The following is a 27,065-nucleotide window of genomic DNA, read 5'->3' on the forward strand; positions in this document are numbered from 1 at the left end:
CTGCTCTTGCAGTATTTTTGCAATTGAAGGGAGGACATTATTTGAATAGTGACTGTCCTTTTGACCATTTGTATCCAAGAGAGGATATGTAATGTTCCCTTCTGAAAGCTAAAGAATCTCCATTATTTTAATCTCTCTGTGGGCTATCCTTAATTACAAGTACTTCGTTTATGATAAGTGCCCCAGAGGTTGATGGGCCACTGAATTACTGAAGGGTGACAATTTACTCTAGTTTGTTCCATCACAATTTGAATCTGAAGACACATCTAGTAAAAAAAAATATAAAATTAAAGAAAAAAAAAAGTGCTGTTTCCATTATGCCCCTGTAGACAAACATATCTCAACTTTGTGTGTGCTGGCTGGTCAATAGCTTAGGCTTCCTCAAATTTTAAGTGTCCACAGTTTCCATACTCATTATTCACTGATTCATATTTAATTTTTTTGCATATTATGTATTACTGCTTTAGCCTAGTGTGCTTTGTATTTCTTTATATCAATTGTGTTGTTAGTGATTTTAACTTGTTTTTACTTTTACTGGCTAGAGGTTTTTAAGAAAGTGTGAAAGTACACTTCTTTATATAGGTTTCAGTGCTTTTTTTCACCCTTATCAGTGGAATGGTCGTAAGATGTATTTCCTAATGTGATTTTTAGTTTATACGAGTGATATGGTTGTTGGCCTGGAAAACGAGATTGTTCAGCATGCCAATGATAAAAACACACGTGGGTGTATTAAAGTCTTCACTTTTGAGAAGTGAAGCTGCCCTTAGTCAATCATGACAAGGAGAGGATTAGTGATTGGTGTAGTCAATGGGGTACAAGGCTGAATGCCAGTAAAACAAAAACACTATTGATTAGTAGATCTTGTACAGATTTTCCACCCCATCCTCCCCTTCAGTTAGATGGGACTCGGCTAAATGAGTCTGAGGTTTTAACTACACTTGTTGTAACTTTTGACTCTCATCTTACTTTTGAGAAACATCTGTAAAGCGTCAGCAAATTATGCACAGAAGTTAGGTATTGTACATAAGGCCTCCTATATTTGTACCAGTGATAAAATCAATGCAACCTATTTTGGGTCATTTGACCTTCCTTTACTAGAATACTGTTCTCCAGTGTGGATGTCTGCCTCTGCCAGAGGTTCATCTCTTTTAGACAGAGTTGTTCATGGTGGTAGGTTTCAGTTTCCTAACATTAGCAGTTATGACTTGGTCCATAGGCAGTGGTCTCTTGTTTGTTAGTTTTTCAAAAGTTGTAATTTACAGATTTTCACGTTCACAATTTATCCTGAGAGCAACCAGATTTGCTGAACAGCAGCACCAATATTTAGTAAACATACCTCACTTTTGAACTTATTAGTTTTGGAGGTCCTTATTCCTCATGCAGTTGGACAATGGAACAGTTTCCCTTAAGATGTGCAATTGGAACATTAAAAGTTAAAGCACAGATGCAGTGCATTACTACCCATTCTCCTTGTATTTTATAATGCACTTATATTTTTTCTATTTATTGTTAATTAATTTTTTTTATAATAACTGACTTCTTTTTGCGCTTCCCATTACCTTCTGTTACCTCTTTTAAATGAACACCATATTCTTTGGAAGCTTAAATTTCAAGTCCATGGCCCCTGAGGGCTTGTTCCACATAATAGGGTTCACTGTCTGAATAATAATAATACTGTAATAATAATACTAATCATGAGTGATTTTCTGGTACCTTATGGTTTTATCTGTTGTCATCTCAAACCAGCAACCTCTTGGTAGACAGTTAATGATTTGCAAATTACTATCCATAGGGATTTGCTACATGCCTTGGGTTTGTAGTACTATAATGATCAAGTATAAGATTGTCTAATTGTTTTGTAATGCTACTAACCTAGTGGTGAGCAACATTAGAATAAGTGTGCTGCCCTATGTACCTTACTCATTACAATATTTATTAGAAAATTTTCATTTATTTCCCCTTCATTTCTGATACAGTAATCCTTATATTATCTTGATTAATAGAATCAAGAGCTCATTGGATAATGGCAAAATCTGGATAAAGGTGAGTAAAAAAAAGTCATTTAGGAGAGAGAAAAAGAAGTGGTTGCATTTTGATAATGGTTTTATTGCTGGACTTTATATGGTTAATGTTATTTCTATGGGATTTTAGTATTCCTGACTTCATTTTACATTGACTACTAGCAACTTTGTTTCACGGTAAACAGTACTGTATATTATTTATTGCTAATTAACTGAAATTTACTTTTATTATGCTTTAACATAGGTGTTTAAGTTTACCAGGTCAGCCCTGGGATACTGGTTTGTCAAGTTTTGACAGGGTTCATTATCACTTTGGTAGTTGTCAGGTCCAGGTTACCCCTCAAGTTGACTTCTGTATTTTACCAAAACTAATCTCAAGTAAAATAGAGCTATTATCTTATCAGAAACAGGTATGAGAAATGTCATGGCGTTCTACAGTTGAAACTAAAATTATCTCTAGATTTGCATGACTGTATTCTCCAGCCAAGCCTCAGGGTCCTTTTCTGGTGACAGTGATGCCCTTCTTAATAAAATGATGTATAGCCAAAACTTCTCTTAAGTTTCTTCCAGCTATACCTGCCATGTTGACACCAAGTTGCTCTAAGAATGCACTTGTTAAGTCTTCCAGAAATTACACATCTTTGTCTCACAGATGCCTTTCAATCCCCAGCTGCTTTTGGCCCCTTGTCTAATGCTATCACCTTGTCTGCTGCCAGCCAAACTCTTCATGCAAAGGTGTGTCTAGCTTCCCTTTGGATTCCAGTCAAACTCTCAACTCCAGCGGATTCTAAGTTTTATATGATTAACTTAACAAGTAATTACTTTGCTATAGTTTCTAAGTCACATGGCAGCTTAAATTCAAAATTCACTGTAGTGCTTCAATTATTTAGTCCACCCACTAATGGGAATACCAGGAACGACTTAGTAGACAAACTCATTCTGTTTCTGCCATGCCCAATGTAAACATCAGATATTTGCAGCAGCTTTGTTCATTATTTGCCAGTTGTATAACCGGATTTTGGTGAAGTATTATCGCTGACTTTGGGTAGCCTTCAAGCTTATAGCATTCAGGATCAGTTTTTTATTGTTTTGTTATTATTGAGATCTGATTCAAGTTCACCATTTTTTCGCTACTGTAGCGAAGTTCCAATCACACTTTTTTCCTTTGTAGAGAACTGAAAAAGTGTAAGGGCAGGAATGTAGTAAGGAGAGATTTTGTGCTTAATGTTTTGGTGGATGGGCTTTAGGAGAGAAGGCGTTCTCGAGAGTCAAGAATCATGCTCCGACCTCCCAGCACCAGCTCCCAAGCTCTCAGCTCACGTGGTGCCAGGCTGCACCCAGCTCCCACTGTCATGCGCCCAAACGCCTGGTGCCAACTCTCCCCACATCCATTTTTCTCTCCTGCTACTAGCTCTCTGACTTTTTATCCACTTGCTCCCGTGTCTGGCTCCCTCGCTTCCTTCCTGCACCATTGTCAGTCTTGTGTCTAGGTTAACAGAAAATTAACCTTGTAACAGTGGAGTGTTGTGCAGTGTAGGAGGTGATTGTCTGCCCCGCTGGTTCTAGACCTAAGTCACTGTCAGACTTAAGGGGATTAAGCTGGGAGGAGGCACACTGAAAGTCCAATGAAGGCTGGTGGGAAGTCCCCCAGGGTTGAACCTGTTGCACATTCCCAGGTATCGACAGACAGCCACTGAAAAGGCGTCTTGATGGATGTGTAGTGGAGGTGGCGGCTATTCGGCCCATCGGATCTCCTAGACCTAAAGTCCCTGCCATACTTCCCTAAACCTGGGCGGAGACATACTGGCAGTCGAGGGGGGTCTGAGGGGCTTTGCCCCTGGGTAATTGCCCCCTCATTTGAACCTATAATACATTACCAGGTATCAGCAGACAGCCACTGGAAAGGCATCTTGATGGATGTGTAGTGTTAGACAGCCACTGGAAAGGCATTTTGAAGGATGCGTAGTGATATCATCACTCATCAACTGACGTCTTCTTGAGCACCTTTAAGAAGTCTCAGAGCTGGGAGTTTGACTTTTGTTGAAAAGGGAGCAAGACAAGTGTGCCTGGACTTTCCTCCCACTGGTTTTTCAATGGAACTAAACCTCCTTGTCGAAGATCTCATCAAGATTTTTAAGTAAAAGGTTTCTCTTGACTGGCAGCAGAAGCACAGGCTAAGAAGATAGAGGACTCCCAAGCGTTTACAAGAGACATCGCCTCGGATTGTCTCTTAGTCCTGTCCTGTGTGGACAAGTACAGTTGAGATGGTTTTTAGAGATTTCCACTCTTTTCTTGGGAATCTCAAGAAGAGAGAGCTCTGGTGCTCCTTTACCACTGTAAGAGGCAAACAGTTGCAATCAGCCCTATTATTTTCGTTTGCAGACCTACATCACCTCTTCATCAGAATGAAGCCTCCGTCACAAGAGTCAGCTTTTTGGATGTCAGTCTCAACTCTCAGAATTTTCAGGCTTTCCATCTGCCAAGAGAATCACCGCTACTTTCAGACAGTCCACTAATTTCTAGCCCCTTTTTTCTTCTTACTAGGAACATTAGTGGATGAGACTACTGGGGACTCTGTCATCCACCAAGACGTTAGTCAAGTTAGACAGACTTCATATGAGAGTTTTGCAATTCTTTCTCTAGTTTCCATCCAGCTCTGAGTTTTCTGGCACAGACAGTAAGCACCGTTACATTTTTAAGTTCTTCACGGCCACTGAAGATACATGCATATGATGGTTGCTGTTCTCCACTTTCTGTGAAGATACATGCATATGATGGTTGCTGTTCTCCACTTCCTGTCAAGCAGTAAGGAGGCTAGCTTCATCTCAAGTCTTCCTGCAGTTTCACTGTGGTTCCCTCTGTCACTTCCTCAGTCCGAATTCCTTTGGAATGGCAATGCCTTCTCTCTGGAACATTTTATTCTTGAAAGACTTTACTTGAGCACCAAGCAAGAAGAGAAACCACCATGAACCCTCTTGAACCAGTGCTTTCTAGCTGCACCCTTTCCCGAACACCTGGAATCAACTTCCGAGCTCCTGGTGCTGATTCCCAAACGCCCAACGCCTGTTCCAGAGCGCTCGGCACTATCTAGTCAGTAAGAGGCTCCCGCTGCTGAACGTCTGGTGCCTGCCCACGCATGGACTATTTTTTCTGTTTAGAGGATTGTGTCTGACAGAAGAAGAATTCGTCACACCTGGTTTTGGACAAGGACACTGCTTGGCTTTTTTGTCTCTTATGGACTTTTCAAGCTTTTTATAAGCATGCCAGATATTAGTTTCTGCCACATACAGTTCCGCATATATTTTCAGTCTGTATGAGGTGTCGTCGAGTCCACGCAACGCATTATCGAGTCCAGATAAGAAGTTGGGCTCGCACGGATGTTAAGAGTCAGCTGGGTCGGCAACTAGTTTGTACAGTTGTCTGTGAGTGCATGATGATATGCAAGTTCGCTCGGTTGCTTCCTAGTCCGCAGGGTCATCAGCGAGCCTGCATGACCCACAGCCCCCTTTTTGCTTCGCATAGAGAACGAAGTTCAAGATGGAGACAAACCAGACAGTCCTGTCGTCCATTCTCCAGGGCGATTGGATGGAGACCTTGGATATGCAGGATACTTCCTCCCATGCCCACGTCCAGACTTTGGAGAGTATTTCTTAAGAGACAGGATCTTCCAGTTCGGGGATCTAGGCTTCGGCCTCTAAGGCATAAGTCCTCTCTTGAGTCCTCACTCCTCTTACATTTGACTTCATTTTTGGCCATGAACATCAGTTTTTCCTGGATGACTGACTTCTTCGATTCCCTTCGAAGGAAAAATGCTCAAAGGTTTTGAACACAAGACCAACTGGGAAACACAGTGGACACCGTCGTTTTTTCCCAAAGCCCAATTTAAGTTGGACCTGCAGTGGTGGCTGTCTGAACTAACTTTTGGAAGGGAAGTTCCTTTATCCTCTGAGACTAGACTTAGACTTCATCTCAACACCTTGATCTAGGTTGGGGAGCCCACTTGGGGAACCAGGAAGTTTCTGGGACGTGTCCCTGGAAGAATTGAGCCTTCACATCTATGTCAGACAGCTGGAAGCGAGTCGCTTAGGGCTTCAGTGCTTTTTGACCCTAGTTCACTCCTAGACTGTGATAATCCATTTAGACTAGACCACAGTCAATGCTTATTACATTAGCAAGGAGAGACACTCATTTTTTTCACCACCAAACAACAAGAGAACCTCTACTGTGGAATCAAAGTCGAGTTTTCTAGTCTCGTGATTTATTCTGGCGAACTGATAATTTCTGGTTGACGAACTGAGCTGTCAGAAGCTTGTTTTCACCACTGAGTGGACTTTGAATCCCCTGGTCTGTCGGGATCTGTGGAATCTATGGGGCAGGCTGACTTTGGACCTGTTTGCCACCTTACGGAACCTTTATCTTTCCCTCTCTTTTTTTTTTTTCCTCTCCAGCCCCATACCCTCTAGCATGGGCAACAGACTCCATGCTGCAACTTCAGTCCAATTTGGACCCCTGCATCTTTCCACCCTTCAACATAGTCAAGGAAGTGCTAAACAAGTTTCAGGCTCACTACGACGTTATGACCCTCATAGCCCCATTCTGACCCATGAAATAATGATTTCCAAACCTGCCACGGTTGTTGGTGGTCTCCAAGACTCCTCCCCCAATCCATGTCCACTCAGTCAACCTCCCTTCAAGAGATACCACCAAGAGTGGCTCACTCTTGTCCGGGCAGGCCTTAGACTGTCCGGAAGCTTGTCAGAATGAAGGGGTTTTCCTCGACGTACTATAGGGACTGTAGCAAATGCAGATGTCAATCTTCTAGCTCTGTCTAGCAGAATAAGTGAGCGATTTTCCGTAGCTGGTGTCTCGGACTCTACGTCATTCCTTTCGAGACATCTGCAGCCCGAATTGTGGAGTGCCTCTTTTATCTGAGGAGATCTAGAATCTCTTGTATTCCCCCATTAAGGGGTGTCAAGCTATGTTTACAGTAAACCCCCTATATCTGCATTCTCACGATTCGCGGACTCATGTATTCGCGGATTTCTCTGTGGGACGTATCTACCCATTATTCGCGCTATTTTTCACTGAGAAATATTCACTAATTACTGTATTTTCATATTTTCATGACTAAATGCACTTTTTATCACAAAACTATTAAAATACTCAGGTATAAGCATTTTAAAGGGTTTTTCATGTTTAAACTATCGAAATAGGCAGCTCTAAGTGTTTTTAGAGGGGTTTTAAGCATTCTCAGATTTTAGCTAATGGGGGCAGTGCATCCCCGTGAATATAAGGGGTTTACTGTAACTCGGTATTTAAGCAGCTTCATCAAGTCCTTTAACTAGTCCAAGCAAGGAAAGAAATACAGTCTCCTGGAACATGGACATAGTGTTGAAGTGACTGACAGGTCCCTGTTTTGATTTACTATGCTCCTCTTCTTGGAAAAGACCTTACCCGGACGCTTATCTTCCTACTGACCTTGGTTTCCGCTAAAAAAAAGTTTTAGTGAGATCCAAGCCATCGTTGTAGATAGGTCTTTTTCAGAAGTTGACATGGTTTGCTTGTTTACCTTCAGATTTTAGCCAAGAACAAGGACCTATCCAAGACCTGGATCCATTCTTTCTCCCTTATGAACTTAACGGACATCCTTGACTCTGAGGAAGAATAGAGAGCCCTCTGTCCAATTGGAGTTTTCAGGTGTTACCTGAGCAGGACTGGAAGAGCTGAGGGCCATCCATAACCTATAGTGTTCTGGCAAGGACTCATTTCGACCTCTGACTAAGAGCACACTGTCCTTCATCCTAAATAGACTTTATTTCTGAGACCTCTCTCAGATTCAGGAGAGTGTTTTGCCAACTTTAAGTGAAAACTAAGGATGTCAGAGCAGCTTCTACCTCATTAGCTTGCAGGCACAATATGCCCCTTACTTCCATTTTGCAATCGACCTACTTGAAGTGTAATCGATCATCGCCTCTCACTATTTTTAATGAAAGTTAAAAGTGTTAAAATTTTGCAGTACCTTGTGACCATTATTAGTAAGTGGCATGGTATCACAGGAGGAAACATTAGATTTTCTACTATCTCTTCATCTTTTCTATTTCAAATTCATTGTATGACCTCATGTTTTGGAGTAGAATATGCCTATGTATTCCACCTCCTGTCAATGTGGATTCAGCAGTGTAATTACTTGGTAAGTTACTTATATAAAAATGCTATTTTTATAATAAAATGAAGTTTTTTATATTCTTACCAAGTAATTACAGAATCAGAGCCCATCCTCCTCCCCTCTGTTGGACATAAGACACAAAGAGAATGAGGTTGTCTGTTAAGTCGTTCCTGGTATTCTCGTTAGTGGGCGGGACTAGTCATCTATACTGAACAATTGAAGTGCTACCACGAATTTTGAATTTAAGCTGCTGTGCGAGTTAGAAACTTATAGCAATGTAATTACTTGGTAAGTATATATAAGACCTAATTTTGTTATAAAAAAAGCAAATTCAGACTTCAGCTCCTGCTTCTCATAGGCTGAGTGTTTTGTACTTCACAAAGGTGGCATCCATCATCCATATCCAGGATAATAAATGCAATAAACACCAGTGTTTTGTTGTAATTTTAGATCTGCATGCATAAATACTAATATTTGCTCTTTACCTTGGTCATTATCTTTTCCTTCTTTTAATTTTTTTTATGGATTACAACTTTTGACTAGTTTTATTTTTTTAAGCATACAGAGTATATGCATTTGATTTCCTCAATTTACCCTGGTTGTATTCTTTTCTGTTCCAAGGCTTTCTTCTGTCCTATAAAATATACACACAAACATATATTACAACAACTTCACTATATTCCTTTGCTTATCGTTTCATTTTGCTTCCTTTGAATGTAACTTAAGCATAATGTCATGGTGTATTACCTTCAACAATTTCATTTTATTCATTTGCAAACCATTTCACTTTGTTTCCTTTGTATGTAACTTAAGTGTAATGTCATATGTTATAATACCTATAAGAATTAAAAATCTACTGTTAGATACTGATACTGTATTTACTAAGCATAAAAACTCCTAATATGTGACTTGTATATAGAGGCAAATGTATGACTAATTATTATTATTATTAATTATTATTATCAAGTAGTTTATACAGACCACTGAGCTTAATTTATGTAGCTGACATGTATAACTAAACAGGCACCAAAGGGGAAAGCCATGAGAAACATGTAACAAAACACCAACATCTGAATCTTGTTCTAATTATCTTTTGCTGTTTCACCTATAATGTCATAAAATTTTTTATCACAGAATCAGGTGGAAAACTGTTGCATTACAAATGGCTTATTTGCTACTATAGTAGTCACTTAAGAAGACATAAGTACTAAAATGTTACTTAATTTCTTGCTGTTATTTAGATAAGACCATCTAATTATCTTCTAGTATGATCAGCTAAGAGAAATACAGAATTTCTATTGGCACAAAAAATTCAACATCTTACAATTGCCTTCAGGTGCATCAGTTCCTTTGCCAGATATGCTATAAAAAAAAAATCCAGCTCATTGTCTGCACTTCTGGGCTCCAAAGTTCTTCTGTCAACAAAAAATGGTCATATCAAGAGTCTAGATGTGCACCAAAGTTCTTCTGTCAGCAGAAAATAGTCATATCAAGAGTCTTTCAGTCAAAACAGGTCTGTTCAGACAAAACTTAACCAATTAACACTTTTCTGTAAACATTTTCAGTGCACCAGCTATACCTTTCATTTCATGTGTGACCCATGCAATTCCCCTCAGTTGCCTAAATACTCCTCAGACAACAGATGTATGTTTCATTCATATCTACACTTGGTAGCACAACAATTTTTAGCAGTTTCACATTCCTTGACCACATTCCTCTGCCTCCCACTGTGCAACAAAGGTTATTAACCAACAGTGCTATTTCACAAATGAAAGTGTAATTCTTCACCCTGTACCATCAGAAAAGATGTAGCACTCACCATTTGGGTGCACCATGAATTACAGTGAGTGTAATACATTGGCACTCATGCTTTGTAGCCCACTTACACTAGCCACCTCTGGCACTGATGTGTGAATAACTCCCATAGTATGGGGAGTGCTTGCCCCAATTGATGCATTCTTATTTTTTACTTTGCATCAACCCAGCACTACAGCTGCATTAACTGAGGACCACTTTGTACCGTTTTTTTTTATTTTTATTTTTTGGCAGGAAAGCCTGGCACATAGTAAATATGGTCTGGCATTGCTATAGAGGATGAATAAATTTGTTTTATTTAGCATTTCCCAACGTTTTGTGTGTGTGTGTGTGTGTGTGAGAGAGAGAGAGAGAGAGAGAGAGAGAGAGAGAGAGAGAGAGAGAGAGAGAGAGAGAGAGTGTAATTGTCGTAAGTGAGTGCTTCGGTTGTTGGAAGAGGGATGAGGTTTAGTTTGTTTGCAGGAATATGTGAAGGATTTTTCAGTTTTTTTGAGTCTTTAGTCAGAGCTAGTGCCGGTCAGTGGTTCTTGTGTGGGACAGTTTTTGTCGATGCTTTTCTCGGAGTTGTTGGTCTTCTTGTTGGTGTGCTGTTTATTTGTGTGTGTGTTCCGTTTCTTTTTTTTTTTGTATTTCCTTGTTGTGTTTGTGGTTGTTTCTAGTGGTTGTTACGGGCGGCCTTTATCCATCTCCAGCAACCGAAGATCAGGGTGAGTGTTGTTTGTTGTTTTGTTTGTGGGTTTGAATTCCGCCACATTGCACCAATATATTCTAGATATTTTGTTGTGGGTAGAGAGGATCACAATACCACTCACATAATCCCAAAGAAGTGCTCTGCCATACATGACCCCTTAGGCAGATAGGACCAGGTACTTCCAGCCAATAAATCCCTGCATTCCAAGATCTCCATTATGCTTTGGAAGCAGGGGGTTTTACTTTAGTATTAGGCTTGTTTACCATCAGCCTCAATCACAGGCTTCCAAGTTACTGTACTGTGCATCCCTATCAGATAAGGCAACATGGGCAAGCAAAACTACCATGGTTCCCTGGAATGAACTGGAGATGTATGCATTCTGCCTTCTTGTTAATTACGCTAGTGTTGGGCAAACTGCAGCAGTCCAGCATTGTTTACAGGATCCTCTAGGCCTACTTGAACCTCAGTGATTCATGCTCATGGACCTTCTTGCACTTTTGTTGGACTTCCCAAGAGGCTTTCTGCACTGGAAAAAAGCTCCTCAGCAAGCCTCACTTTCAGATACACCATCAGAACCTCAACTTCTTCAATCGTTAAGCTTGGATGTTCTCCAGCAGCGCTTTATCAGAAGAGGCATTTACCTCTCAGAGGTATTCGAGAGCATAAGCATCAACCCAGGCACTTCCAGTGAGCTTTGTCACGTGCTTGAAAGGGAAACGTCACTCAAGACTACAGTCCCCATCTTGGGACTGGTCACTGCTGTTAAAACACCTATCTAGCAGCATGCTCACACCTCTGTGGATGCTCCTCTAAGTGACCTTACCTTGAAGAGAACATTCTTAATCTCAATTCCCATTGGGTGAGTGCGTTAGGTGCTCTTTCTAGCAAGGGTTCTCACATCAAGAACTATAGAGGTATTAGCATGTCCTATGTGATTGGTTTTTTGATGAAGACATCTTCCTGTTAAGCTCATCCTGCACCCTTGTACTAGTTCATTTTTGCCTTATCAGCTTGGAATAAGATTTTTTTTTTCCACAAAAAAACTATCAGGAGCTATCCTTGTAAGACCCAAAACTTTTTTAAAGGAGGCAACTAATTATTATTATCCACCAACATGGGTATAACAGACCTGTCCAAAAACACCTAATCCTATTTATGTCAGGTCACCTTGGACGTTTAGGACAACAAAACTGTCACAGGTTTGAAGTCATGTAAGTAGGGCTATATCTACATTTATTATCCTTAAGGGAAAAAAAGAAAATTTCCTCTATCTGCAATTTTGCTTCAAGGAGATCCCCCAATGCCTTTTTACCCTTTAGAGCTCAGCTTCTAAATTCTTTCTACTTATTTTCAATCAGCCTCTTGTAGCAGTAGGTTACCTTGTTACATCCCCCTAAAAATAAGATGATGTTCCTGACTGTGTCTCCTTTCTCTCCTAATCTTGACCACTTGTTGCTCAGCAAGGTCCACTGGGGTAGTTGCTTCTACACTGCAGGTGAAGAGTTAAGTGCTCAGGTTCATTACTGATTTAGTCCTTACGTAGTTTGGACTGGTGTGTTACTAACAAAGTGCTAGCCCAATTTAAGACCTCTTGTAAGTCTCCACAACTCTTGACTCCCTGATCCAGTGTCACTAGCTCCAAGTCAGTGAGAGTTGGTGTCAATATAGTAGTGTCTTCTCCAGCTAAAATACTCAGGCAGTCATAAAATATGGGTTTTTAGTCATAAAACAAATACTGATTTTACAATGTAATTTTCCCTCTTCCTGACCCCACAGAGCTTGCGGACTGATCATATGACAATATGATAATATTCTGCTGACTGAGGGACTTTGGAAGCTAAAGGTACAGAAGGCAAATTGGCAAATTGCATTTTTTTTTTTTATACAGTTTTAGAAAGGAACTAACACACTCAAAGGTAGTCATAAAGTGATGGGTTTGTACAAAAAAATACATTTTGTTTAAAAAAAAATGTTTTTTCCTAAGCAATTTATGTATGACTTCCACTGAGCAACTCGCGCAAGACTTTTAAATTTAAGCATTACTTTGCCATAATCAGGTTGGCTTTAATAATTTTATTTCATTCATAATGTAACTGTACTTAACAAAATGGTTATGACATACAAATTAAAACCTACAGGGAATTCTATTCCAACAGGCCACAAAGAATATTGTATTGTTTATTTGTTTATCCATACCATCAACAAAGAAGTAGAGGTTTTTACTAACTTGTACATATCTGTTATGTTTTTTACTCCATTTCCACGTTTTCACTTAGCATGGAAACCTACGTTCCAGATAAACTTATTGTTAACAACTGAATCATCATTGAAATAGAATAACACTACAAAACTCTAGGGGGATTTCACATTGAAAATGGTGACTCAAAAAAAACTACCATTAGTCCCTTGGTGCATATTTCTTAGCTAATAGCTAAAAAAGATTATTGTAATAAAAAGAATGAAAATGTAAACGGAACTGGAAATGACCTATGACAATCCCAAAGTTTTAAAAGTCTAGAAATCTCTAGGAATTGTTGACCAATCAGCTGACAAACAAAGACTTTTTCTGATATGTGTTTGAGTCCTAAGGGACCACAGATACATGGGCTAACCTACTTTAATAACCTGATTTTTTCTTCCTACCAGTGATTTGACACGTCTGAGTTCCCATGTGACATACTAATGTGCTTTGTTACAGTAGAGAGTTTGTAACAGTTTAAAATTTTAAGACCATTTTTAAAAGGCATCATGTTCTAATAAATGACAAGGAAACTTCCGTAAACAAAAACAAAAATCACTAGAAAAACATGAATAAGAGAAACATAACCTTAGTCACTTAATGGCTCTGCTTGCAAGAGTATACACTCATTGTGGTTGTGGCATCCTTTATGAAAAACTCATCTAAATCACTAGTAACCTTTCTGTGAATTATTCCAGTCCAATCCATTTTCAGGAACTTGAATTAGAAAAAGAATATGTACAAGTTGGCTGAACACCTTTACCTCAACATCAACAGCATGGAAAGATGCATAATTAAAGGAATAATAATGCGTAATTATGTACACAGCTTTCTCTCCATATATATCAGAAAGAAAAAGAGAAACATTGCAAATAAGGAAGACAGTTCTCATCCATGGACCAGCATTTAACACAATAAACAACTCTGAAACTTATAAGGCGCCATGACTCCAGACACTATTTTAACAGAAAAAAATATTCTGGAACTATGAAACTGAATATATAAAACAAAAGATAAGTCTACCGGGTGACCACCTAAATGGTAACACGAAAATTTCATGATGTTACACACCAAATTCTTCTGAAATGTTAAAGAATGAAAGGTTGACATCCTCAAGTAGAGTGGTCAACTAACAGATCCTAAGCCAGAAAGGCTGTGCTGCCTTCAAGTAAAACAAAAAATCCTAAATTTATAGCTATGTACTTTTTGCTAAAAAAGTGTTGAATCCTTACTATGTATATTAATGACCTTTGCGAATTTCATACCTATAGATGACATTAACCCATGTGTTTTATTGCAATATCTCATTAACAGCATCAATGTTGTTCTTGAAATGCAATCAAAATATAATACATTCTACACCACAATTACCATCACTTATATTTTTGATTTTGGGGACAAAATTACCTGCTAGACATTAAAATAAATATTAACCACCTTTACGAAATTTTGCTCAATAAATATGTTATCTGAATTTTCAGATACAGCCAAGTCAAAACACTAAAAGTAAATTCCTAAGTGAGATGTGAAAGCCCTCCAGACTTATTTAACAAAATGCATAAAAAACCAACATAATCTAAGAGTATTTATCTTAATTTATACAATTCTCTTGAAAAGGATCCTGAAAAATAGTATTACACTGAGGTGTTATTTATAATTATAACACAAATCTGCATATCAACTGAAAAAGTTCCCCACATACAAAGTTAGACATTTTTTTCACTACCACAATTTAGTAATAAAAATACCCAAAACTGTATAAAACTGATAAGTAAAATATACTTACTACCAGTAAAAGGAAGTGCTGAAAAGTTATCACGCAGATCAGGAGCAGAAGTTGATCCACTGATAACTGCTGTAGAAAATACTGGAACAGCAGGTCCAGTAGTTGCTGCAGCCTTCTGCTGCAGACCAGCTAAAAACATAAGATATGAACTCAGGTGACCAGGAATGCTGTGTCGATGTCGTCGGAGACTCTCTGAATGTGAGAAAAAGTATAAACGAGTACCGTAAGAAAAAATGCTGGAAGTAAAATAAAGCAAAAATGTATAATGAAAAATGCTGGAAGAAACATGAAGAAAAAACCATTTGTTGTTCCAAATTCAAAGAAATGTATGAAGAATGGGTATTACAGTACATAAAATGCAGATGTATTACAAAATGAAAACAAATATGGACTACCTAATACATACAGACACCATAAGGTGGACAGTATCGTTATGATCAGCTTACTGTAATTAAGATATATTTGCTTCTAGGAATCATGAATTCTGTAAAATAAAACTTACATTTTCATGCTGGTATCTGTATCTGTAAAAACTAGTCTTTTTAGTGTCCAAGTAGTGCAGATTTCATAAGCGTTCCTAATGTTCTAGAGGGTTCAGAGATGACAGTTAAAAATACAAAGTTAAATCTTGAAAAGCTCCAGAGATGACAGTTAAAAATACTAAAGTTAAATCTTTAAAAGCTCCTACATGGGCCTCTCTTCAGTTATAATTTCATGGACTTTGAAAGAAAAGCAACTTTTGATTTTGTGTGTCAAGATTCTTTCATCACAACCCCATTAACTACATTTTGTAGAATTCATGTAGTAAGTCTGTTGCAACCCTTAATTGTGCAAAATTTACATATTCAGTGATTACTATATAGTTTATATATGTTTTTGTACTGTATTAATTTGTCTTTCTTCCATACTTGAACTGCTTGGCCTTTTAATTGGGGGAGAAGTGGATACTCCTCTTGGTCCCCCCACTCCAAGATTCTCAAGTTAAAGGATTCAAGCTGAAGGTCTTTTTTATTGTTAGGGCTATACGGTAAATATTTTGTTAACTATTTTGACCTACAAAAGACAATTCTAGATCCCAATACCTAACCCTAAGGGACTACCAGACTTAGATTGCCAAAATACACTTTCACAACCCAGTCTCGTGTATGACTGATCATTCCCGTGTTTTTTCAAATGCATCTCATAACAGTTGTAAATAACTGGGTCCTTATGGCAAAAACTTCACCTTGTATTGCTGAATAATTGTTCCTGCCAAGTTTTCATAAAAACAGCTGAGGAATATGATTACTAACATGTTCAAGCTTGCTTTATATTAACCATATTCCCAACAAAGCATTTGCATTAATTATACAGCATTATTTAAAGCAGATACAGTATATGTCTACCATAAAACTTATTACATGGCATCGTGACATTTTCTTTATATTCACTATTATACAATTAAGCAACTCAAATACTGTTTCTCTCAAAAAACTCTAATTTTAATGGCTCGATTTTATTGTGCACTACAATATAGCAGTACATGAGCTACATACTACTATGGTAAACATTTCCTATTTTCTTTCTTACCACTTTCTAGAGGACTCCAGTCTTGCAGGAAATAAGAAAATAATAAACTGAAACGACTGAACTTGGAAAAACCTAATTCATTACAAGTAGGGAAAATATTCTGAAGAGATGAATGTTTGTAATACAATGTCTTGTAAGTGTGTGGATGAGCTTTCCGGTGAGTTCTAAAACTATTGGATTACAGTATAAAACATATTTTAATAACATAAAGGTAATAATAAAATAAGAAAAAAATACAAAATAGAATAAAAATTAAGCATTTCATAGGAAATTAAACAAATTCATTAATTTACATATAATTCGTAAAGAAAAAATACTGTACTGTATAAACATACTGTATACAGAAATCAAATAAAATTCTAATACTGTATACAAAAGAAACATTATATAAATACTAAACATGTCTCACTAATAGTTAGAGAAAAGTGATGAGAGATAGTGAGAATTCTTCTATACTCTAAATTTTTTTTCACAATTTTAGTTTAAAATTTATCTTGTGCAGTCATAAATATCCTCTTGAACTAACAACAGAGCATTTCAATAGTTCAATGTCAATAAAAAAAACTACAGAACATAGCTTCAAAGTTCCAGAGGTAAACTTTAAAGTATACACATATTATTCACCTCACCTTCTTTAATGAAATTTTATCTCCTTCATAAAAAAGGGCATTCACCAGAAAAATTATACATATAAAATATACCTCTCCATTAGATGTAAAATGGCATTCAAAAGACAACCCTGTCTCCAGAACAGAAAGAAGCCAAATTTTTCAAAGAGTAATTTGTATTTTTCCTAGGTATACAGGCCAAAGCCTTTTAAGTGGAGAATATCTTTCATGTGTAGCTGAATGGTCAAACAATTGTAGTTACAAGGTTAGCTGTATGATGGCACTATAGCTGGTTCACTTAAGGTAGACTCTTGTGTGAGCCCTATGCCTACGAGACGCTTGTTTGGCGGCCTCTGATTGGCTGGTACCAGGAGGTAGGTGGCTTGCTCACTGTCATATTTGTTTCTGTAGCTTAGAAAATTAGCAATATGTTTATATTTCTTCATTTATCTCACGTTTTGCACAAGATAGGAAAGTTTTGGTCATACCATAGGATTCAGTATTAATTGTACCACTAAGTGATGATTTCCTGAAATCAATAAGATAAAACACAAATTACAATGAGTAAAAGTGAAAAAAGAAGCATTTAATTCTTTATACCTGTTTTTACTTATTGGATTTTGCATCATTCATGCAATCAAGATAAAAAGACTTCTGTTTTCTTAAAATAAACTCACCCTGAATATGCTGGTGCCTTCAGATTTTAGATGCGCGTGATATTTGAAGAGAAAATGAAGAATATGTCTTATTATGTGGAATCTGTACTTGACTCAGTTTGCTGAAAGACGGTGATCCTCTCAGCCGGTGACAGCTGCCAGTTAGCGATATGAGAAGTGTGCAGTTTCAACAGTATTTACTGTATTATTATGTAATTATATTTTCTGTAAATAAAGGCATAGAATTCCCATTATGACTGTTAAACATTTTCACTCAAATATCATATACAGTATGTCTGTATGTCTGAACATATCTGATATGAAAAAAAAAAATGATCAGATGGATGCATCTGGATGTGTTAGCTTCAATTTAGTCTGGGTGAGAAATCTGCATACTGTAGGACACATGATAAATAACAAACCTTCATTTGGTTTTAACATACAAGGGAATAACAATGTATCTATATAATTTTCCATTTTTTTTAAATAGGTATGATTTTCCTTTATTTCTTTTAAATAATGATAATGATGTAACAAAATATTTAAGATCATTTCTTTTTGTTCATACAGATAGCCTAATGACATAGAAATGTAAGCTTACAGTGTATGATTTTCTTTTGTTTTTATGACATAAAATATCAGTATGAATTTCCATTCTTTTTGTTTAAATAGATAAAGCTAGGACAGTCTTCTGATTCGTCTCATTATCCTACATGCACTATATAATGATGCAGGAATGTGGGAAAGTTTATGGGAATTACACTTACTCAGATATAAATTAAATGATTCAAGAATAATGAATTACCTCAGGAGTAAACTGAGCAAATGTTTCCTCAACATTGTTGTATACAGACTTGGAAAAAAAATACAGTGTTTATCAAATGTAACATGTATATAAAGGAAATAAACATTCTGGTGTAAGAGTAGCTCTAACAAATTCTGAAAAAGACAGAATTTTATATTCATTACATTGCCAATAGATTTTATGGTAAATAAAATGATGTACTTTCATTTATTGAATGAACATATGAAAACCATAAGCTTTTGATGTTATTAACCAGAGAAACAAGGGGCCATAATAATGAACTCATAATTATGTAGGGCTGTTATTTATCATGTAGCCTACAGTATGCAAATTTCTCACCTAGACTAAATTGAAGCCAACACATCCAGATGCATCCATCTGATTTTTTTTTCATATATATGTTCAGACATACGGACATATATGATATTGGAGTGAAAAGTTCGACAGTCATAATGGGAATTCTATGCCTTTATTTACAGAAAATGTAATTACACAATAATATAATATGGTAAATATTGTCGAAACTGCAAACTTCTCATATTGCTAATTGGCAATTGTCAGCGGCTGAGAGGGCCAATGCGGTGTCTCACATATCACTGTCTCTCAGCAAACTGAGTCAAGTACAGATGCAACATAATAAGAAATATTCTTCATTTTCTCTTCACATATCACACGCATCTAAAATCTGAAAGCACCAGCGTATTCAGGGTGAATTTACTGTATGAAAACACAAGTATTTTTCACCTTGATCGCAGTTCTTCGTTGGGCGAGTGGGTTCCGTTCTCAGTTACCACTCTGTTGGCCACGAGTTCGAATCTCCGACCAGCCAATGAAGAATAGGAGGAATTTATTTCTGGTGATATAGAAATTCATTTCTCGCTATAATGTGGTTCGGATTCCACAATAAGCTGTAGGTCCCGTTGCTAGGTAACCAACTGATTCTTAGCCACGTAAAATAAGTCTAATCCTTTGGGCCAGCCCTAGGAGAGCTGTTAATCAGCTCAGTGGTCTGGTTAAACTAAGATATACATAACTTTTACCTTGATTGCATGAATGATGCAAAATCCAATAAGTAAAAACAGGTATAAAGAATTAAATACTTCTTTCTTCACTTTTACTCATTGTAATTCCTTTGTGTTTTATCTTATTGATTTCAAGAAATTTTCATCTAGTTGTACAATTAATACCAAACCCTATGGTATGACCATACCAGCAATATACCAAGACCCTTTTCCTGTTTTTTGGGAATGAGGTTGGATTTCTTCCAATTTATCACAATGCTTAGAGTTTTGCAAGGTCCAGAACCCAATCTTTGCCTTGAATCAGATGTTAACAAGGCTAGGATCAACCAATTGCCCAGGTACCCCTTGAATGGCCAAGCCAAAACTGAGCTGAACACCTGTGAAAACTTGAGGAGCTGTAGACGGTTCAAACTGGAATGTTTTAAACTGGAGGACTGCCCCATCACAAACGACTCCTAGAAATTTCCAAAAATCTTGATGAACGGGTATCTGAAAGTACGCATCCCGCAAGTATGAAGTCTCCATCTCTTACAGAAGCTAACACAGACTGGAAGATTTCTATCTTGAATAAAAACTGTTAAAAAACTTACTAAAGCAGGAAAGGTTGATTACTGGCCTCCAATCTCCAGCTGCTTTCTCCACTAGAAAAAACCAGCTACACAAGCCTTGAGATGGTCAGTTCACTGTTTCTACAACACCTTTCTCCAACACTGCCCTTACTGTACTTAATCTGTCAAGCAAGGCCTTTCTGGGAATGAGGATTCGTAGTAAGAAATGAATGGAATGGGAATGCTTATGAGAGGAGGATGCAACCCTTGAATGTTATCTTGTAACTGTCCTTTAGCACGGACACCACTCGAGCTCTGCCCCCAGTTAATGCTACTTGGCACAAATACGAGAAAGACAACCCACTAATCATGGCAGCAGAGGAGAGGGACTGCCAGCCCCACAAGGAGTTACTTCCTCTTCTGGGCAGTGCTGAAATGTAAGGGCACAAGGACTGGGAAGGACGAAATGACAAATCCAAATGAAGAGGGATAAACTCTATATGATCTACTAGAGGAGAACTTGGGTTGTGCAGGCTTTCAGAAATTTCCAAGTCCCCTTTCTGGAGACAATCCCACTGACTTTAAGGTTTCAAGACTTTTGCCAGCACAAGGTGTCCCTCACAAGATCTCAAGCACTACACAAGTGGTTAAAACTGATAATGGAAGAAGAAGTACAGATGATGGAAAGCTCCTCTAGCTTTACAGCTGCATGTTTATTATTCCGTAATTGATAGAGACTAGCATCCCATCATTTATCTCAGCCTTCTGAATCAACTGACTCCTTTCCAGATACAGACCACAGCTTCAGTCTGTCAGCCCACCTGAAAAGGGAATCTTGTAGCATCAATTAACTTATGAAGGATACACATTTCCATGTTTGCTGGTACTCAGATTCCAGGATGTTCCTTTGCTCTGAATGGGCAGGATAGGTGTTCTAAGTCAAAGTTCTTTGTTTTGAGCTGGCCACTGCCCAACAGGTTGTTGCTAGACTCTAGTAATGTCAGAAACTGGATAAAGATGAGAGTGATCTGGGTGCACAGAAACAGAATAAGTTGAGAAGCTCTTTGGATAAATGGTTTGGGATGGCCTGCTTGGTATCTTTGGTTCAACCAGCACAGGGAAAAATCAGAAGATTCTTTGCTGTGTTGAAGGAGTTCTTGCAGAGTTAATATCCCTTGGCAGGCATAGTGCAAATTCTCTTAGGTCACCTGATCTCTGGATAATTCTGAATTCATACTCTACAAATCCAGTAAAAGAAGTCATGGTCAGCAGGATGCAGCCTCAAATTTTTCTAGTATACATCGCAGACAAGCTAAATGAGGCTTTACAAACTTGAGGCTTTGCTCCTGTCGGAGTAGATGGGCGATAGTGAGGGCCTTCTCTGGGCGGGTCAGTCACTGGAGAGAGACCAAGAAGATCGGCGTCACCTCCTGGAAGAGGAGTGCTGCTTTGGGTAGTAAGTTCTCTTGTGAGAGTGCTTGCTCCTCTTAGTTTTGGATCTTTAATAGCCTGACAAGGAAAGGGAAGACAAAGATGACAACGGTGAAAGAGAGCAGCCACCTCTGTGCTCACATGAGAGGTACCGCGGTAGGGTGGCGGGAGATCAGGGTCTCCACATGTTCAGCTACCATGGTCACCTCCTGGGAGAAAAAGTTAAGTATACCTTAGTTTAATCAGACCACTGAGCTGATTAACAGCTCTCCTAGGGCTGGCCCGAAGGATTAGATTTATTTTACGTGGCTAAGAACCAATTGGTTACCTAGCAACAGGACCTACAGCTTATTGTGGAATCCGAGCCATATTATAGCGAGAAATGAATTTCTATCACCAGAAATAAATTCCTCTAATTCTTCACTGGCCAGTCGGAGAATCGAACGCGGGCCCAGACTGCTAGCTAAGAATGGTACCCACCTATCCAATGAGGAACTACCTCCTGGGAGGCAGTGGGCTGTAGGGAGAGGAGCAGTAGGCTGTGGAGAGAGGGAGATTGCACTGCTGCTCACCCTTGTGCTCAGCCAAAGAATAGAAATGCTAAGAGGGAAGGTGAACCAAGAATACTTAAAGGAGACCAGGGCTTCCTTAGCTGCTGTAAGGATTCTAATTGTTTACCTCTTCGTCTGGTGCAGGAGTAGTTGGTTTTAAGAATGCGAGTTTAGTCTTCTCAGAAGCAGAAGAGAAAGAAGAAGCACTGAGAAAGAGGGAATGGGGATGGATGCAGGAGGAAAGGGTTCTGAAAGGACTTGGAGTGGGGTCCCCACTGGACAAGTATCCTTCTTAAATTTCCTCCTCCTCTTCCCACAACACTCCTATAAGCAGAAGGCCAATTTGCAAATTCTGGGCTGGGGGAAATTATGAGAGCACTCTTTACCCCTACAAGAAACACACACCAAGTGCAGATCCAACACTATAGGGGACATAAAACAATTACAATGCCTACAATGCCAACCATGACCTTCACAATAATGATCCTGCCTGCTCTCCATGAGACAAAGGATTAAGCAAGCACAAAAAAAAAAAAACTCAATACACCAGCACTTTCAGTCACAAAACAGTACCAATAGTACAAAAATATACCGAGAAAGTATTATGCACAGGAACACAAACAATAACACAAAAGAATTAGCCAGCACACTGTAGACATACAGAGCATGAGAGATATGTCTACTAATGCACAGTGGCCAAAAGAACAATGGATAGTGTCTGTTGAGTGAGAATGGGCATCCCCTCTCCCCCTGGGTACTTTCCATGTTTAGTCAGTACACAGCTGGTCCAGCATATGCAGAAACATAATCCACATTTGAAAAGCATTGTGTTTGTATCCCCGTAAGAACAAATAAAATGACACTTCCGTTTTGCACAGTGAAGTGAAAGTATATCCAGTTAAGAGCATTATGGTCTAAACTTAATCCAATTTGGTAAACTTGCTCTACATTAATTAAAGTATTTGATTGAACTCTGGTACATTTTTGTATTCCACATGACTGCATTTTTAATTGAAAATTTTTCTAAGTGATACCATGAGTTCGGGTTACACACTTGGTACAGATAGTATAATTGCTTATTAATGACTATGGTATTGTACAGACATTTCCTGTAAAAATTATATATCAACAGGCAAATATTACACAAAACACTTGCCAAAATAACAAATACTATTACTTTATCAATCGTGCCAAGTCTAAAACACTACTTACCTTCATCACTTATAGAATCTAAGCTGGAGCTCCCTGAGTTTTGATGAAGTCAGTGTCAAGACATGGAACATAAGGAACAAGTAGATATCACAATTAGAAAGCTTCCAACATATATTAAAAGATTTATTAATAGTTAAGGCTGTTAGTAACCCACACAAAAGATAATCATAATACAGTACAGGTACATTACAAGAAGCTCCTGAACATTGCTACCATAAATAAAAACAAATCAGACATAGGAATTTACTTGCAATGCAGAAAAATGACACATATACTTCTGACAGTCTATCAACATTCTGCCTACCATTAATCTGTGCATTATCATAACTTTGACCAAGTAAAAACATTTGTTAAAATTCACAAAATGTAAAAACATTTATATGAAAATGCAACTGAGCATAAAATGAAAAGAAGCAAAACTGTAAAGGAGCTAACTTTTAAGTCAAAGACAGAATAGGTTGACTGAACAAGTAGCTAAAATCTCCCTTACATTTTCACTCCTTTTCTCTTCACACTTATCAATTATTTCATTACAAATTATTTTTACATAGCTGTGGATTTTGTATAGCAATTTTGGGCTATACAGTGTTATAATTATATAATTCAAACAAATTACTACAACAAGTAAGCCCAGTTTTGATGAGCTAAAGACAATAGTGACACACACTGGAAAACAGCCAAAGACACAGACACTGTATGTTTCAATCACAATAGGCAGGTTAACAGGTTAGGGATTATGTAATGATTCCACTAGTACCATAGTGTTACCTAATGTATTTAAACAATTATTCATTACATTAGTAGTGTCATTCTCTATTGAAGAATATTAGCAATCATAGCCCTCTAGTGCCTACATTTCATTGATATAACTGTCCTTGAGAAGGAAGAATGCATTCATAGAGGGGTTCTATCAATTTTTTTTTGTCTGTAAATGGGAGTCTTGTTAAGAGGCCTGAGACCTGTTGCCTCATGGAAGATATCCCGGACTATTATGATCACCAGCTTGGAGCACGGAGTCATCACCAAATAAGATGATCTCCTTTTCATAGAAGATGATATATGAATCTGAAATCTTCAAGAGTTTCTTCTCTTAGACCTATTACCCCTGTGAGTTCCTAGCAGGTAAGTCAGCAGTCTCGTTTGAGGAAGGAGACATAATAAACAAGCAAACAGATCCCCTTACAAAAGAAAGGGATGACACTTTTCCTACATCTTCCAACTACAATAGGAGCTCATCTTCTAAAACACTAGGGGTTTAGAGGAGAAATATGGAGCAAAACATTGCCTGTAAGAAATTATGAAATATGGAGCAAAACATTACCTGTAAGAAATGGTCCCAATCCAGTTCAGTGCTATACAAGAAGGTGACATCAGTGACAAAAAAGAAGCAGCTGAGAAAATAACAGACTGTTTCCAAGGTTTTACAATTTTATCTTTATTGCTCAGAAACTGCCAGGAGGCTGGCATCCCTTTCCAAGATATTCCTAAACCCAGTGCTTGGCACACTGCATGTAATTCACCTCAGGCTTTGTTGCTGTACATGCTGTAAGTGAGAAACCATGTAGTCAATACTACGGACCTTGAGTTGGAGTGTTTAGAACATTGTTCACTGCTTATTTCAGATGAGACTATTGTGTAGTACCCTGCACTTCTCACACTCAAAAATGAGATGTGTATGCAGGCTGATTATCAAAAGATACTTAGTTTTGCATATACAGCTTGTTACTGAATAGATGTGTGGCATGCTATACTGTGTGAGCACAGAGGAATATGTATCACACAAATGCAAAGATAACTCTTATCAGTGCATCACTGAGTGTGGTTCATACAGTGCTACTCCTAATGACTTTGTGAGCAGCAGCAAAATAGTGACACTACTGTACTGCCCACATGTTAACTGCTGCTACATAAGTCATGCATGGATGAAGCAAGAGCCCTTGTTTCCAGCCAGCGTGAAGTGTTCATAGAATGGACTCTACAGAGGATAAAAATCTCAAGAAAAAGGCAGTTGAGAAAATGGTATTGGCACCTTGACTGGCATTGGGGTCAGTACAAATGTAAGCATTCAGAGCCACAAGCGCAAGTAGAGATAACATCACATGCAAAAGAAATGTTTGCAACTCATCAGGGAAGGACGAGGTGCATCAAGTAATTCATGAAAACGCTCTACTCCATGCAGTTATGAAAAGCAAGGAATAAATTTTTTCATTGCCCCCACTTAGCAATAGAGGTGAGCCTCAGAAAAAAAAAAAAAAAGAGCACTATAGTACTCATGATATATAAAGGCACTCAACATCAAATAACCATGTAAATAAGGCATATAAGCTTTACCTAAAACATTTTAAATCTTTAACTACAAATGGTTGACTTTGATATACATGTAGTATACTGAACATGAGCTGCAGAACAGAATAATGGGAACATTTATGCTATTACAATGCAACATATAAAAGATCCATGGAAAATTAAAAGGCAATGTACCCATAGCACTTTTAATGCTAAGCAAGAAAAAAGTCATAACACAGGTATTAGAAAACCTATGAGGCCATTGTCAAACTCCTAAAAATAACAACAACAGAGTACATGAAAGTTGTATCTTTAAACTGCTTTACTGCATTTTTTTTTATATTGCCTCCTTTCATCTTGCTGTCCATTCTCTCCAACTCCCTTTTAACTATCTTGATTCTGAAGAAGGGATAAGATTGCTGGGATTGCATCTTATTTACAAGGCCAGTAGTGGGTGTTATAAACACCGACTGCCTTGTCAGCTGGGCCTGAGAGAGAATATGCTAAGTCGCATGGAATCCAGGGGTTTGCTGGTTTCTAGGGGTTAGACTTTTAGCATTCTGTTTGGTTTTCTCAATCCCATCAAGCAGGTTTGGCTTAAACATGAGCCACCCTAATCATATTGGTGCCATCCCTTTGGGGTAGTGTGGGAGGTGGACATTTGGGAGTCAATTAATAGTGCCATTATTGGAGAGGTGAGCTCCATGAAAATTTTGTGGTACTATTCTTTTAAGAGTTTCAATCTGATCCTCTTTTTATGTATAAAATAAAGGACATTGCATATGTAGACTATGGTACCCTTGAATTTCATGACATAACCACATCACAGATAACCTGAAGCATGGATAAGGATGACAACAAACAGGCTAAAGCAAAGGGCTCAATGTTAGCTACAATGGTCCCTTACATCCTTCAAAGTCCAAACCAGACAAGGTCTGGATTAAAGAGAAGAATGAAAAAGAGAAGGCGGGTAGTTGAGTAGTTCAAAGAAAATAAAACTAATGCTTGGAGTATATGAGCCATTATCATATAATAAATTCTTTCCTTTAAAATCTAAAGGTGACACTGAAGACAGTGAAATTTTTGTAATTCGCAGAGAAGTAGTTTGATGTATAGGCAGAACACCAAACATGTCCTTAACAGGTATGGGAAATGTTTTGACAGAATTACAAACACCATTATATCCTCCATACATTGTTAGTATATGACCTTTCATTGTCTGTCATTTAATGGAGCCAAAGTGGCTATGATTGAAAGAAAACTTCAACTCACAATTAAAAAAATTATTAGATATACAGACATAAATAGATCGAAGTTCTGTGCCAGTAGGGTTATTGTACACTTCCATCATGTTCAAAGAGTATATCCTGACATATTTTCTTTTGCCACAAGCTAGCCTGAGCTGCTAACCTGAAAAGCATATGTTTAGTTGCATTAAATATTTTAAAAATACTAGCACAAACATCTAGGAGTTCTGATTGTTAAACTCTAGACTAAGTAACAGACGAATCTTGTAAATTTTTAACTTTCGTATAGCTGCAAAATATATCCATCAGTAACCACAACCAGATTACAGATTTCAGAATCTGTCCACCTTGCTGGCATCAGACTTGCCTCTGGTTCTTTTAAAAACTTCAATCCTAAGCCTTTTAGTTAAGG

At 38.0% G+C, this 27,065-nt stretch overlaps 1 protein-coding gene across 50 annotated transcripts in view; it reads right to left on the reverse strand.

Annotated features, from left to right (window-relative positions):
• l(1)G0196 (inositol hexakisphosphate and diphosphoinositol-pentakisphosphate kinase) overlaps nt 1-27,065 on the reverse strand; it is a 525,389-nt gene that overhangs the window by 55,464 nt on the left and 442,860 nt on the right. For 24 of the 50 annotated variants that reach the window (XM_067124577.1, XM_067124552.1, XM_067124555.1 and 21 more), the window contains 3 exons: nt 23,121-23,153; nt 16,288-16,308; nt 14,719-14,910 (listed from right to left, as the gene is read on the reverse strand). In XM_067124577.1, coding sequence (XP_066980678.1) covers nt 14,719-14,910; nt 16,288-16,308; nt 23,121-23,153 — 246 coding nt within the window. The remainder of the gene's footprint in view (nt 1-14,718; nt 14,911-16,287; nt 16,309-23,120; nt 23,154-27,065) is intronic. The other 26 variants (XM_067124561.1, XM_067124569.1, XM_067124570.1 and 23 more) reach the window with 2 other exon arrangements.

This window comes from Macrobrachium rosenbergii, chromosome 22 (genome assembly GCF_040412425.1).
Source record: "Macrobrachium rosenbergii isolate ZJJX-2024 chromosome 22, ASM4041242v1, whole genome shotgun sequence".
NCBI classification, from domain to species: domain Eukaryota; kingdom Metazoa; phylum Arthropoda; class Malacostraca; order Decapoda; family Palaemonidae; genus Macrobrachium; species Macrobrachium rosenbergii.